Source organism: Gallus gallus, chromosome 3 (genome assembly GCF_016699485.2).
Source record: "Gallus gallus isolate bGalGal1 chromosome 3, bGalGal1.mat.broiler.GRCg7b, whole genome shotgun sequence".
Classification (NCBI taxonomy): domain Eukaryota; kingdom Metazoa; phylum Chordata; class Aves; order Galliformes; family Phasianidae; genus Gallus; species Gallus gallus.
Window position 1 is genome coordinate 72,906,405 of NC_052534.1, and position 13,102 is coordinate 72,919,506.

Consider the following 13,102-nt stretch of genomic DNA (forward strand, 5'->3'; position numbering starts at 1 on the left):
ACCATGTCAAATCTGAGAGTAAACGAAGGTCTGGAGCTTGCTGCGCACTATTACCAGCAGCTGCAACTTCCAGCTTAACAAATGATAGCTTAGAAGAGATACCAAGTCTGTAAGGATCAAGTATGCTTGAAATTATTATATATAAAAGCAGAAAATGTGGCACATGTATGAAATTTAAAAAGAGCAGTAGCAGAAAGTGGATGTGTTGCTTTGCCTGTAACTGCTGTAACTGTCTTTCATTAAGCTTAACGGGGGAAATAGTCCAAGTGAACTTTTGATAAGTGCCATACATAGAAATGTTATTCTCATAATAATTTAAGATATTGTTAAACAAAAAAGTATCTTGTCACTTCAAAGAGTTTGTCTCACAATGGCTGCATCCAGTCTTGTTCAATTAATACACTCCTTTTAAAAAAAAAATCCTTCACCAATGTGACCTAGTTAATCCTGTGCCTGATGTCACTTGTTTCTGGAGTCATGTATCTACCCAGCTAGGACTTAATACTTACTGAATATGTGAATGTTCTCCCAGGCAAAATATATACGTGTAACATATATGCAAAATATAAGCATATTTATTACTCAACATATATTGACTTTAACAACTTACCACGAAAACTATCCAAGCTAATTTAGAAAGTGAAGCTATGAAGTACTGTTGCACATGGCTACTGAATAATTGATGGCTGAAAATCATTGTGCTGTCTGCATGCCTGGATGTTTGCAATCCCTTCTCCTTTTCTTTTTGTTTTCCTTTTTTTTTTTTCTTTCTCTTTTTCCTTTTCTTTTTCTTCTCTGATCTGCAGTTCTACACTACATCCAAACTTACATTATATGTTTTATGTATGTGAGATTTTTGTTCTTTGTTTTGAGGTTTTATTGTTACTGCTAATACTGTTTTTGCCCGCCTCCAAAGTTTGCATTTCCTTGACTGACGAGGGATGAGCTGTGTGCAGCTCTGGGGTCACCAGAATGACTCTGCACCCTCATTTCTAGGATCCTGTTGTCTGTGTTCTGTCTTGTATCTTCATTTTACAGACCTGTGCTATCATTTTGTGCCTGTTCCTCTACATTGTGTCATTACTCGGGAGTCATAAATATTCCATTGTACACATAACAACATCTTGTTATGTCTCTCTATGTAAAAATTATGTTTGTAGCAAACAATTATACAGCGGTAAACAAAAAGAAAATGGATTAGGCAATAACCAATTTGTCATTTGAAAAATTGCTTGTTCAGCTTAGCCAGCTGAAAGCACGCCCCAGTCAGGCTGTGATAATTGCGGATAAAGCAAACCCAGCAAGCCTCAGCACCGAGGGCTTGCAAAGATAGTGTGAGGCTGGTAGTGGTAATGGCAATACTGAATTAAAGGACTAAAATGTATGTTACTATTATGCTGTGAATGCCACAGATACCTACTTTCCCATACAGTTTACACAACCAAACTGATTTTCTTTAGCTAACTTTTATTTAAGTCATCTTTGTACATATTATAGCAGATATGACCTCTTCCTAATATTCTTGGGCATGAAGCTACAATGACAATAACAATAACAACTTTGCTCATTACAAGTACTGGTACGATTTACCAGTTAATATACACACACCTACCCAAAAGAAAGAAAACAGAATTTGTACTTCTTTTAATGATGTATACAAAAGACTTTTTTTTCCTCCTAGAGACGTATGTTTTTTGGGGAATGCATCAGTTTGTCACACATTGGAAACAAGCTCATCTTTTTCTGTTGGAAGATTCTTCACTGGACTGATGGTAAATTTATTACTGGAAATCCATAATCATATACAGAATAACACAGGAAATTTGCAAATATAAAGGTTTAGATTTGTTTAGTATCTCATTACTGAAGCTATTTATGTATATTGAGACAGATGTACTTTCACAAGCTTTTGATACAGAAAATTGGCTTGAGCTCATAAGCAAATCAAGTCTTCTCTCTGCATTGCTATTTGGTTTGTTATTTTCTCTGGCAGATAAATTGCAGTCTCATACCCTTAAACAGGGTCATCATCCTGGAGGAAACAAGTGTGTGTGATTTCTCTATGAGGTTTCTCTTTAATTGGAAAACAAGTAGTATGTGTGTTGACAAGTTTATGTGCATTTGGAATTATAGCATATGGTGGTACTGATAAGAACTTGTAATACTTTGTCTAAAGACCTCATGTCTTCATGGTACGTAGTGCTAAGTATCTGTCATCCCACACTTATTTTGATCTGTGGTAGGTAAGGAAGTGAAATGCAATATTGGAACTTGAATGATAAAATTCATGAAAACTTTTATTTTGCTCCCAGACAAGACTGATGGGAGGGAGAAATGAAAAGGGCAATTTGTGCTATTCTGTTACTTTTCCCAGTGTACATAAAATAATAATAATAAAAAGTAGAGTGAATTTATTTACACAGCAAATAATATTTTTTACAGCTCTGATTTTTAGGTATCCTTGGTTTAACAGTGTCTCTTTATCTTACTGCATCTGTTCCAGCTGGCTCAATAAGAGGTACTGCATTTTACCTATATCTCTGTTGAGCTAAGAATATAGTGACACTAATAGTACAGCTATCTTATAAAAGCCTTGTGCCCAGGTATTAGTATAGCTTACCTGTCCTGTAAGGAATGCATCCACTAAAAACTCAATTTGAAACGCAGGCAAAAAAAAATCAGGCTTAATTCAGATATTTATGGACTCATCAGCACATCTATAATATTGAAAAGTTAATCTCTTATACTGTGTTATAGCATAATCATGCCAAATGCTGTAGGTAAGAGGCTGTCAGCAATTTTAGTCTAAATGTCAATTTTCTGGATATTACTTAGCCTTTGCAGGAGGAGTCAAACAGAATAGACCAGACTGAAACTGCTGCTCTGGAAAATGCGGGTATCTGAGATGTGCTTGCTCAGAAGCTGGGATAACAATTGATACAGCTTGGGTGGCTTTGGGCTGGAAGTATTGGTGGGAGAATGACAAATGAGTGTCAGTAATTTTGTCCTTGATGCTGTGAGAAATGTAGGCTGTTCCTGAGAAATCCTCTAGCCCCGTAGCAACTTCTGGATTTTTCCATTTTCGTGAATGTGCCAATCTCTTGCCTTTTGTTTGCTTGTCAGAGCAGCCTTTTGTTCAGGTTGAGCAGCTGTAAGTGGGGTTGACAAAGCTTTTTATCCTTCATAAAATGCTCTGCATAGGAAAACATTTTGGCATGTTCATAGAAGCTAGAGAACACACTCCAGAGAATAGCTGTGATTCCTATTTCTTGCCCCCCCCCCCCCCCCCCCCCCCAAACTGTACAGGCATGGAGAATGTGAGAAAGGAAAAATTCAGTTGTCAATAAGGGCAATAATTGGTTGGTCGACAATTCGTGTTCCAGTTCTCATTGTATTCTCAAGAATTTCAATTTACTTGAGAAACTATTTCAGACATATCCTTATTGGTTAGGTGCCTGAACACGAAGATATCTCTTAATACTAGAACTGTCAGGGTGGCAACGCTGTTTTAAATATTTGTTTTGGCTTGTTTACAGTAACTGGTAGTAAATAAAGAGAAACCCAATTATTCCTTGTGCTCATACATAATGTTGTCTGTTACTGCTTTACAGTAGTCATCTATTCTGCGTTTATTTTATGTGGCAATTATTTAGAAATGATTTTATGTGAAGTAGCTTTTACTATTTTTAGAGGTTGTAAAATCATACACAAAATACTTAACTTTTGTATACTCATTGCAAGATAGTGATATGCAGAGGAGTACACATTAAAAGATACCCTGAGTGCAGGAAGTAAAATTTCAGTAAATCGGTAATCAAAAAGTAACACCTGAATTAGAGGCAAATTCAAAAGTTCCTCAGTATGATCACTGATAAACTGAATCAGCAGCTTCAAAGCTCTGTATAGAGCATTCCTCTTAAGGAGTTACACCTTTTTATGGCTCCCTTAGTCCTTTCCAGCTGAACAACATGTGTCTTAAAAGACAGTCACTATCAGGACATGCTGTTTTATATGTATATGTTTATATTCATATCAAGTGCAGAGGTAATATAATTTCTTATAAGGTGCATACCTCATTGTCATTAGCTTCATTGTCATTAGCTATCTCTACATTTTAAGATCCAGCTAGGCTCCCTGAAACCACCCTTAACCCAGCAGATTCTCCTGTCTGTAGTTTGCAGATACAGATTCTAATTCAGATGCAGACAGACAAGTTTGCAAGTTTGGGACATAAAAATAAAAAATATTCATTCTTGCATTGGCTGTCTACCACTATGTGCCCTGAGATGTCCTAGCTGGGTCCTTCCTGTAAGTTCTCATTTATATAGCTTTATGTTGCGAGGTCAGATGGGCATTATCCTGTGGTTTGACCACAAGAGGCAAAGTTGTGGCTCTCTCCCTCTGACAGTGAGGGCAGGCTGAGTGAGGCTAGGGGACATGCTGTCCTTTGGCAAGCTTGCTCATAAGTTGTGCTGTTCCTAAGCATTGCAAACAGAGCAACTATCTTGCACTTTCATAGAGATACTTATTTTTGAAGTGGAGGGAGCACCCTTCACATTAAATTGTGAAATCTAACCATCAGACTTTGGAGATGGGAGTTAGATTTAATTCTCAGTGCTAGCAAGCATTTGCTTGCTGAGTTTTAAATGTTGCTGCTGATGATCCTATTCTTAGCCCTGTGATAAGACCCTCATCACAAAGTCTGTGGCAGTTTTCATCATCTCTGGCCTCTGTGTTTGTAATCATTCACCATGTGTATTTGTATTTTGGTTACATGGACTGTTTCAGGCCATAACTTAGTAAGGCAGCCAGACCTGCTCCCGACTGCATAAAAACTACTGCAACTGAGAAAAAGTGACAAGTGACAGTGGTGGGTGATTGTCTTCTGAGGGGTACAGAACTACTGTCTAGAGAGGTCTGCTGCTTGCCATGTCAAGGATGTGACAGAGGGGCTGCCAGACTTTCTACGTCCTATTAGGAGAATAGGGAGGGAAAGGGCTAATAGAATTAAGAAAATCAATAAATGGTTATGGGAGTGGTGTAATGAACGAGGTTTTGGCTATTTATCTAATGGAACTACTTTAGAGAAATATGGTCTTCTGGGGGAGGATGGGGTTCATCACAAGGGGAAGACCATCTTTCCCTACAAGATTAGCAACTCCTCCCATCCCCATCCCCATGCCGGGGCCTACTGCCAGCCTACTTCCATGTGGGCTGTGGGGCTGTGACCTCACAGAGCTATCCCCACCTACCAGACTATGATCTCATGGCTCTGCCCATGTAAGCTAGCGACCAGCACTTTGTCTCTCCCAGTGCGGTCGTGACCGGCTTTGAGCGATGGTTGTCGACAGCGTTCTCCTTGTCCCCAGCCTCCTGCTCTTGGTGGCTGGGGTGTCTCTGCTCACCGCTTCCTGGCGCCGACAGGTAGGGAAATTTGAGGATGGGAGTCACTTGAGGTTAGGTGACTCAGGGCTTTGAGGTGGGGGGTTAGGGCTGCCCCGCAAGCCCTGTCACTGTGCTACGTTCATGTGCCCGTAGGGTTCTGACCGGCGCCGGCAGTGGTGGAGATGGTGGCAGCAAGTGGTAGCATCAGAGTCAGGTGAGTCCCCTGACGGTCAGCCTGGCACATTCCCAGGCAGGGCCAGCTCTCCGGGGGAAGCCAAGCTTCATACCAGCCTCTGTCATGTAGCAGCCAGGCCGGGTGGGCCTGGAAGATCCCCGGTGCCCCGTGACCTACTGTGGCTCAGGCCCGCTCCCTGTTTTACAGGTGCTGAGAGGCAGGCAGGCAGGCGCGGGAGCCCCCTGTGCAGGCCACGTTGCTCCCAGCAGCAAGCATCACCGTGGCAGGGCAGTCCTATCCTGCCCCATGTCATCCAGCCAGGAAAGACCCGGCCTTTGTTGAAGTGCAGCCTGTGCCCCTCTCTTCACACCGACTCTGCCACTGGTACCACGAGCTCTGTGGGGAAACCCGGCAGGCTTCCCGGACAGGACCAGCACCCGCAGGTTCTGGTGGCACGTGGGACCCCCAGGATGCTCAGTCAGCGTTCAAGGCTAGGCAGTGGAGTTCAGGACCTGCCACCTGAGATCCTCAGCTGCACAAAGCCACCGGTGAAAGGGATGGTCTTTCAGGAGGGCCTTGTTCAAACAGAGGAGAGAAAACGCTGGTGGGAATACAAGACCAAGAGGCCTATTTGGCCTATGCGCCCCCCAGCACTTCCTAGAGGGCACAGGAAAGCAGGAGCAGCAGCAAGACCATCATGTGGACCAGCTTTGAGCCTGGAGAAAAAAGCAGGCTGCAAAACTGAAACCTGCCAGTCCTTCAACTCTGGCTTCAGCAACAACAGAAGCACAGAGAAATCAGACAGGCTCGCTATGGCAAGGCTGTACCGGCAGCTCCTGGTGTCCCTGAAACGGCCCAAGACCAAGAACGATTGCTAACAAGTCAGGCTGCGGAACTGAAGAACATCCTCCCTGTAACCTCTTCCAGCACACAGCCACCAGTGAAAGGGATGATCGTGCAGGAGAACATCCTTCAAACAGAGGAGAGGAAATGCTGGTGGAAGAGCAAGGCCAAGAGGCCTCTTGGGTATTGTATAGCCTCTTCAGCTCTTCCCGGAGTTCGGATGGAAGCTGAAGCAGCTGCAGGACCAACACTAGGGCCAGCTTCAAGCCTACAGAAAAGGAGACAGCAGAACTGAAACCTGCCAGCACCTCAACACTGCTGTCATTGTTATGAATTGATTGCCAATATTACCAATAGAGAATTGAATCTCAGCCCTAAGATCATCATTTGTGTCATACTAATTCAGCTGGAGTTCTTTCAGATTTTTTAAAAAATAATTTAATAAAAGTCACGCTAGTCTTTAGAGAATTGCTATCCTTATTTCTTGACTTTTAGCAATAAGAGCAAGCTCTCTCTGCAAAGAAAAGCTTCAGAGCAGGTAGGACTGCACTGAAGAAGGGATCTGAAGCAAAAGGAGCTGATGAAATGCTCTTCTGGGGGCTTTTTGAAGCCAGCAAGGGGTTGTAACTAGAAGATCTTAAATGTCCCTTCCAACACTAACCATTCTAGGATTCTATGACAATAAGGAACATCGAAGCTCAGTGTGGCTTTCTCAGTATGATAGAAGAGCAGAAGGAGTGACAAATACATCCAGCATAGATAAGCAGAATTAATAATTCAGCTTCTTTTCTTCTGACACAGGAATTCATTGTTCCACAACCCTATAACAGAAAGAGAACCTGTGCCAATTCAAGTCATGAGAAATATTCCAGAACTCTTGAATTAGAACAGATGTATTTCTTGGAGTGTTGATTCAAAGTGAAGGGAAAAGAAATAAAAGAGAAATAAGGTGTGAAGTGAATTAATATGAAAAGTATTGGAGGTCTTGTACCTCAGAGAGAAGAGATACCTGTATATATCTGGATTCAAGGATGAAAGTATTCTTTAATATATTTGGTAATTCAGCAAGTGAAGAACTATGGCAGCATTTAAAATTGGTTCAGTTGTTACTTATGCTTACGTCCTCCAGTCTTTGCTGTTACTATTTCTGTAGACATAAGAATGCAGAGCAGTGGGCAAAACTTTTCTTTTTGAGGTATTCCTTACATTATGCTCAACAATAAATTGAGCAGACTGTTACTGGAGTTTTAATAAGACCATAAACTTTCTACTCTATATGTAAAATGAAACAGTTGATTTAATTTATAACGATACAAACAATAAAAACTCCTGTAAAGTATATATAATTATCTGAACTATGAATTTAATTACAAAGTATAATGCTGACAAAATACACTGCATCTGTTGCAGCTAGAAGAGGAAGGAGGATTATTAAAAACTTACACTGTAATTCATTCAAAGCTTGACAATCTGATTTCTAATATAAAACTGTGTATCCTGAGAAAGGCTAGCTTGGAAGGCGACAGCAGTTGCTAACCAATATAAGCTTCAGTAAAGGTAAAATGCGTATATCTCTTCCAGTCTTCTCGCCTGCAGGCGTCTGCTTTGAGCCAGTCACAGTTAATTTTGCACTAGAAAGCCACGTGGGACTGCCGCTGGAACAGGAGGAATGAAAACAATGCATGTAAGTGCCTCAAACTGCTGGAAATTTGATGCTTGGCATTTAGATGTCAAAAAAAATTGCTACTTGTTTATTGTGAAATTAAATGCTCTCAGACTAAGATCTCATCTATAATTGAACTTGTACTTTCAACGTGAACTTCAACAACCTCTTTTTCTGCTCTTGCAACCTATTTTTATTGTCCTAGGAGGGTCTGGAAGTGTGTTGCAACACTGAAGACTTTTCAAGCGTATTCATCTTGAGGGGACTGTAGATAATGATTAGACACTTCATCAGAAGACAAAATAAGCAACTTAGTAGTTTTTGCTGTTTTGACCAAAAAAACCCTCACCAAAACCAACCAAACAAAAAAACCCAATGAAGTGTGAAGAAAAAAGAAAGAAAGAAACAAGGACTATTATAGAACCATGCAATAATTCAGGCTGACCACTGTATGTTATTTGTTCCGACACCTATTCAGAGTACAGCTCTATGTTGTTAGTGGATTATTAAAAGCAAACAAACAAACAAACAAACAAAACCCCAAAAACCTCAATGTGGCTAGAGAAAGAAAGGAGAAATATATATATATATTTGCCTCATCCTTCTGGAGTGGGTCTGAAGGGTTACTCATCAGTTCTGATAGAAGTGGAGACATCAGAATTCGGAGACTAAAAGTGGTGATGTTTATCCGAACCAATGTTTATGCTGGATGATAAAATTTTAATTTCTTAACCACTGTTCCTGAAGACCTTATTGGACTTTTTTCCTCTACTTCTCTAATAGCTCACAACAGCCCAAATTTCTGGTAGTTTCTGCTAAATGAAGTCTGTTAGGCTCTTGTTTCTACACTGCAGGTGGGTCACAGTGAGGGTATTTCCAGGAAACCTTTTTGCTAATGGTGGCTGAATTTAAGAAATGGAATCCAGAAGCATCTGAAACACTGTGTTAGGTAACCTACCCATAGTCTGAAATATTTAAGTTCAAATTCAGCTTGTATTCAAAAAGAATGAGGTGAAGAGGAACCTAACCAAAACCAAACCAAACAAACAAAAAAAAATACAAACAGATTTTGAAAATGTTTTTTCTTTAAACTTTAGCAAGTTTTCTCATGCAGAACTAGATCACCATTAAGAAAGAATCATGTGTTTTAGTTGATCATTCAGTCAAAATTTATATCTACTGAATGGACTATCACTGTCCTTCACAAGTAACTTCTCTGACCCTAGGGATTTTCTTGGCAGAATCAGAACTTTCTATCTTATAATCCCATTCATCTTAGCTCATACAACCTCTCATCTTAATTTCAACATTCAGATGTCAGAGACATAGTTGCTCCCAGGACTGCTGTAGAAATTTCAACTAAAACTGTACGAAATTAAGTTTTAAAGCTGCTCAGCTCTACTGCTTCTATAAAACACTGATGTTACGTGCCCAGAAACATGGTACAAAAACTGTTTTTCAGGATCCCCCTATCTCCACTTTTGGGTGGTGGAAAAGTTGGGAAAGGATTAATGTGCAGAGTAAAGAGAAAAAGACAAACTGCTCAATTATTTTCAGAATTATATTAATAATAGCCTTGAGTCTGTCACTATAGCCTTTTAAAAACACCCTGATTTAAAGTAATGAATGTATTTTAACCTCATGTGGTTGTACAATTGTAATAAAATAATTCTAGCTGATTTAACAGCCACTTATTTTTCCTTTTTTTAAAAAAACAGATTTTCTGAAATGTAATACTGCAACAAATGAATTAGTTTTTCCACTTCTTGCCGAGCTTTATGGTGCTATAATACAAAGACTGCCTGCCAGGGCCAGCTTTATGTTGAGTAACTAGTACTATGTTGAGGTAGGTTATTGTAGTGGTTAATGAAACCTAGGCAAACAATGAAATCCTGGAAACAAAATAATGTGAACAAGGTCAATGTGAGAGGTGGAAAATATTTCTGTTTACTAGTACTGGATGTGAGGGAGTGGGAAAATAGACAGGGGGTGGGGAAAAGGAACCAGCTGAATCAGTTGAAAATAATAAGGAATTAAAGAAATCAAGATGTAGAGAGGGAAAGAGAGTCAAATCATTTCTCAGTGTATTTTTTTTCTCAGTAACACTTAGAATAATGTTGTCATTTTTACAATGATGAAATTCAGTATTGATACCAGAGCATTTCAAAAATATTTAACTTTACAGTGATTATGGACTTTGAAGGAACAACTTCCAATCTGCCATTCAGGTTTTAAGAATCACTCATTGTTTGACTTTTCAGCATTAAGGTTCTAGAAAGCAGTAAGACCTATGTTAAGAATAATCTAAATTTGTTTTTAGTGAGCCTGGAGACATTTCCACTGTGTGAAACAACTCCCTAAAGCAAGGAGCAATGACTCAGTGAGGGCACTGTTAGAAGGATAAATACAGAATCATTTTCAGTAGATTATCATCCTAAAATCTCTAGTCTGAGTAAATTGTATGATTTACTGGATAAATTATACAGAGCAAATGAAAATCCCTTTTCTTTTTTTTTTTTTAAACTCTCCATTGCAATAGACTAGGAGATTTGTTATAACAGCTGTGCTAATGAGGCACTATCTGTTAAACCCTATAACACAACTGTTTGTATTCACATACATCACCACTTTTTTTTTCTGCTTTGTGAGGACAGCAGTTCAGCATAAGCCAATTTTCTCAGCTTCTCAAAGGAAGAATTAATCTGGGAGTCCAGAACTGCTCATCCATTTCCTTCCAGAGAATATAATTTTCATTTGGACACTGAGGTTAGGCTGAGGAAAAAGAAGTAAAAGGAAACAGTCATCAAGACTAAATATTTTCTGAAGTGTGAAAGTGAAGCAACACTTCTTGCTGCTCAGAACAGTCTCATGGATCCATGGATCCCAGACCAGAAACCTTCAAATTAAATTCATTTGTAGAGTCAGAATGGCTTGGGTTGGAAGGGACCTTAAAGACCATTTATTTCCAGCAGTGGGCAGGAATGCCATCCACTAGATTCATTGATGTCTTTTGTAAAGGAAAACATTTCCTTCCTCCTCCCCCTCTATTACCAAGTACAGGTCCTATAAAGCACATTCTTTTTTTTTTTTTTCTTTTCAGCGTTTCAGTATTCAATTTCATATTCAATATAAAGTGACAACTCATTGAACAGTTTTTACTTAACATTCATCAAAAAATATCTTACTTCAAATAAACAATAAGTAAAACAGCACTGCTTTAAAATGTAGATGAATTAGAAATGATCTTATTTGTAACGTATTACTAAACAGATCAGTGAGTGAATTTAAGTGCTTTTGTATTAAATTTTATTTATTAGATTAGTACATGAAGTTTCATGTATTCCAGCTTTCATAAAAAATACAAAAAATGCAAGATATTTTATTTTTGCTTTAATTTATGTGTACACTATCGAATTTAACCTTTTCCTTATGCACAGCTGTTCCAGCACTTTGTCATTTTAATATGTGCTGATATGCCCTGTTAATGAGGAAGTATTATCTTCTGTTTTTTCTTTTGGTTCATATGTTGGTTATTTTATTTTATTTTATTTTATTTTATTTTATTTTATTTTATTTTATTTTATTTTACTATTTTTTTTTCTTTTTTTCCAGACTTCTATTAGGCAGGTAATGGCAATACAGGAGTTTCCTTTAAAATGATTTCTTAAATATTTTGCTTATTTATCCCATTTGCTAAGGCTCATCTATATCTGCTTACTGCTTTTTTTTTTTTTCATTCTTGATTTTCATTCAATTTCTACTTAGAATTCCTAGATAGAAATTATTCAGTTTTTTTTGTTGTTGTTGTTGTTAACGTGGAATATTCTGATAGTGTTCAGAGAGTTGTTTTAATTTGTAGTCACTTCTCTTCTGTCCTTCTCTAAGGGATAGCTGTTTTGCTGTCCTCAGACCGAGCACTAAAATGATGACAATAAAATAAGAATGGGATAGGCATAATAATTTTCTTAGTCCAAGTAGGTGTGTCTGGCTGTCCCTTCTTTCTTTTATTCTTTCTTTCTTTCTTTTTTTCCTACTAATGTACTAATTCCTCAGGGTTTTGAAACCTGCATCTAACTCAACCTGATGATTTTTCTTTTTGTGTGTGTTTTGTTGCTTGTTTTTGTATGTTTGTTTCTTTTCATGTGTGTTGTTGTTTTTTGTAATCCCTTATCATGGAATTAGTTTTCTAGAAAGTTCATTCTGACAAGGAGAGATGTGATTTTCTGTGTGCACTACTTTATTCAGAAATCAGTCCAGCTGCCTACTGCTGCAGTTTTTTTTTCTGATACATATTTTTGGTATGTATGCTTTCCAAATTTCAATATAGTGAGCTCTAACTATGTTGTCTAGTGGAACGGAAAAGCTGTTTAAATGATTTATCGTGTGGGGCTGCACAGTGCCATATAATTTATTGTGCATATGCATAGTTCACTGTGGGCTAGAGCCCCTGATGGACCAATGAGTAAAATTTATGCATCACAAGATTTTCAGACCTCTCAGTTGCTGCCTAATGCAAGAAAATGTCTAAATTTTCTCAGTGTACTGCTACATGTGTTGCCTAACTGCTCAAATCCTCACAAGATTACCAAACTGTTCAGAGCAAGGATATATACCTAGGCAGTAGCTGGCTTTTTTTGAGTAGAATTTTCTTATTTTTCAATTTACAAGATCTAAAATTGTTCTCAAGCTATGCTCACAAAAATAGACCAGGGCTAAAAGGGACTTTGTGCTTTTTCTGTGGTGAGTGCAAGAGCAAAACTCTAAACTCTGTAAGAATATCAAAGCCCATCTCAAAAGTAGTTTTTTTGTTTTGTTTTCCTTTGTATATACTTCCCTTGTTCTCCTTTTATGTCTCAGTTCCCCTTTGAAGGCTGCTTGAGGGCTTCTACTAATTCTTTTTTTTTTCAGTTTATTCATAGTTGTAATTAGCTGACATTGTTTCTTAGATTAAATCGCTCTTCTTCATCCTGAGGGGTTTTAGAAAGAAGAGTTAAGTTGCACCTAATCCTTAATTTTGGTAGATTAAAAAAGCCGAC

At 38.5% G+C, this 13,102-nt stretch overlaps 1 protein-coding gene across 1 annotated transcript; it reads left to right on the plus strand.

Annotated features, from left to right (window-relative positions):
- Window positions 1-5,295: 5,295 nt before the first annotated feature.
- On the plus strand, window positions 5,296-6,810 carry LOC121113182. The gene is made up of 3 exons (XM_040698139.1): window positions 5,296-5,424; window positions 5,539-5,599; window positions 5,768-6,810. Exons 1-3 carry the CDS (start codon window positions 5,338-5,340, stop codon window positions 6,436-6,438), a joined length of 819 nt encoding a protein of 272 aa, XP_040554073.1. The 5' UTR covers window positions 5,296-5,337; the 3' UTR covers window positions 6,439-6,810.
- The last annotated feature ends 6,292 nt before the right edge of the window (window positions 6,811-13,102 follow it).